At 38.3% G+C, this 2306-nt stretch overlaps 1 protein-coding gene across 1 annotated transcript in view; it reads left to right on the forward strand.

Annotated features, from left to right (window-relative positions):
- The first annotated feature begins 1533 nt into the window (after nt 1-1533).
- LOC108671047 (Golgi phosphoprotein 3 homolog sauron) overlaps nt 1534-2306 on the forward strand; it is a 10576-nt gene continuing 9803 nt past the window's right edge. Inside the window, exon 1 of the mRNA XM_018158530.2 lies at nt 1534-1840. Within this exon, the coding sequence (XP_018014019.1) occupies nt 1640-1840 (201 nt within the window). The 5' untranslated portion in view covers nt 1534-1639. The remainder of the gene's footprint in view (nt 1841-2306) is intronic.

Consider the following 2306-nt stretch of genomic DNA (forward strand, 5'->3'; position numbering starts at 1 on the left):
AGTTAGAGGTTTGAGACCACAGCAAGCTATCTAAATTCTGTGATGCCTAGGATTGGCCGCAGGCCAGAGTTGGCCTATTTTACGCAACACCACCACTAAGTCCGTTGGCCACTAGCTTTGCAGTGGGTGAACTGTTGGTTTATTCAATGAGGCTGCTAGTTGCTAAATGGACAGACTTATATGAGTCAAAATATTTTCTCAAGATATATTTCGTTTGTATATTAGCTAATATGACTGCTGTTGTGTGCTGATTGTTTTTACTTTAAGGTTAAAAGATCTCCGAGGAATTTTCCAAGTATATTGAAGCTCAAGTTAATAAAGCCAATAAACGACTTGGACTGATCAGACGCTCTTACGAGTACATAGATGCTGAAACGATGAAACTGTTGTTTGTCGCTGTCGTGCGTCCAAACCCAGAGTTTGGAAACGCTGTGTGGTCACCAAAACTAAAAAAAGGACAAAAAGTTAGTTGAGAGTGTTCAATGACGTGCAACAAGGATAATTTCGGGATTAAAAGGCAAACCTTATGTAGAGAGGTTGAAGATTAATAAGCTTCCAAGCCTCGGTTATCGGCGTCTGCGTGGTGAAATCTTTGAGGCCACCAATGAGTTCATACAATGAGGTCACCCACGTGGGCCTGATCAATGAGGTCAGACCCACGATTTATACATTGTCCTAGAAGCGAAGGATTACTAGAATTTGAAACAAGAACCAACACCAGGGGCCACGGCTATAAACTAAAAGAACTGTTGTAACACATCCATGCGACAACATTTCTTCTCGCTTCGATTCACCGACCTGTGGAACAGCCTCCCTGGTACGATTTAACGCTCCGAGTATGAACGCCTTCAATAACAGACTAGACGAAGCTTTGCAGTAACCTATATGTTCAGTCTTGCAATGCCTAGCACCTTACGGACCAGGCAATAAGTCCAGCAGCTATCTTAATCAATCGTTAGTTGTGGAAAGATTGGGTTCAAAAGGCCGGATCCCTTGTGGATTCAAGTCACGAAAAGTACAGGAATCGGCAACAGGCAATGGGCCTATTTTATTAACACGTTTTTCTTAGCTTAGCTTCGCGTTTGTTTGTTTGTTTGTTTGTTTGTTTGTTTGTTTGTTTGTTTGTTTGTTTGTTTGTTTGTTTGTTTGTTTGTTTGTTGTTAACATTGACAACGAAAATTAGCCCACTTCTGATTGACACGTTTTTTTGGGGCAAACCATAATTTATTTTCTACTTTTTAGTCCACAAGAAAAACGTGTTTTTTTAAAAAGTTTTTTTAAGTATTTTATTTTTTCAATGCCGACACTTCTATTCTATTCTAAAACACGAGTTATCTTTAACAAATTATGCTAATAATTTGAAAAAAAAAAGGTTTTACTTACTATTCCAATCATATGATCGCAGCCAAACAGGTCTTTTCAAAAGGCGAAATTAGTTCCCGGAAGACATGAATCAGATTTATTTTCTTTCAATTTATTTTACGACATGTTGAGCATGACCATTGGTTGTCACGAGGAAAGAAAACAAGATCTCAGCTGGGCTGATTGTTGCGTTGGCAGGGCAGTCACATTTTAGATGAGTATTAGAATTAGTGCGCACTTATCTTGAACTCTAAATTGTTTGTATACAATTGTCAATATGAGTCACTCAGATGGACTGGTTCACCGTCGGAATGTGAATCGAAGTACTGCTGATAGTGTGAATCAAAATAACGACAACAATGAGGACAAAAGACGCAACTCGAACGGCGGAGAAGAGGATTTGGAAGATGGTGATTCAAAGGATACAAGACTCACACTAATGGAAGAAGTGTTGCTTCTTGGACTCAAAGAAAAGGAGGTAAACAAACTGGAAATTTTTTTATTGATTTAAAATGTATCATATAATCAACTAGGTACCTAGTCTAGGTATGACTGTGTCAATGACCACTGACCAGTGTCCAGTCTCCAGACAGTCCAGTGAGCAGGATGGAATTCTAATTTTGAAGGTTCATATATTATTTCGATCCACCAAGACCACTTTTTCTATCCAACATTGTTATTTGAGGCAAAAAATGAACTTCTTAAAGGCATAAAATACATAGGCTAACTTGCTCAGTTTCTATAAAGTACCTAACCACTTGGAAGTTTTATGCCTGCACCTTTCACTCAACAATTAAACTTAGACTTATATAAAGTATTAGTTAGTTAAAAGTTTGTCTCTTAAGTTGACCGCAATGAACTAAACTTCATTATGTAATCATTAGGCAGGGATTTCCATCATGCGACACTAAACACGCAATTCAGAGTTCAGACGATCAGAACTA

This window comes from Hyalella azteca, unplaced genomic scaffold (genome assembly GCF_000764305.2).
Source record: "Hyalella azteca isolate HAZT.00-mixed unplaced genomic scaffold, Hazt_2.0.2 contig9153, whole genome shotgun sequence".
Lineage (NCBI taxonomy): Eukaryota > Metazoa > Arthropoda > Malacostraca > Amphipoda > Hyalellidae > Hyalella > Hyalella azteca.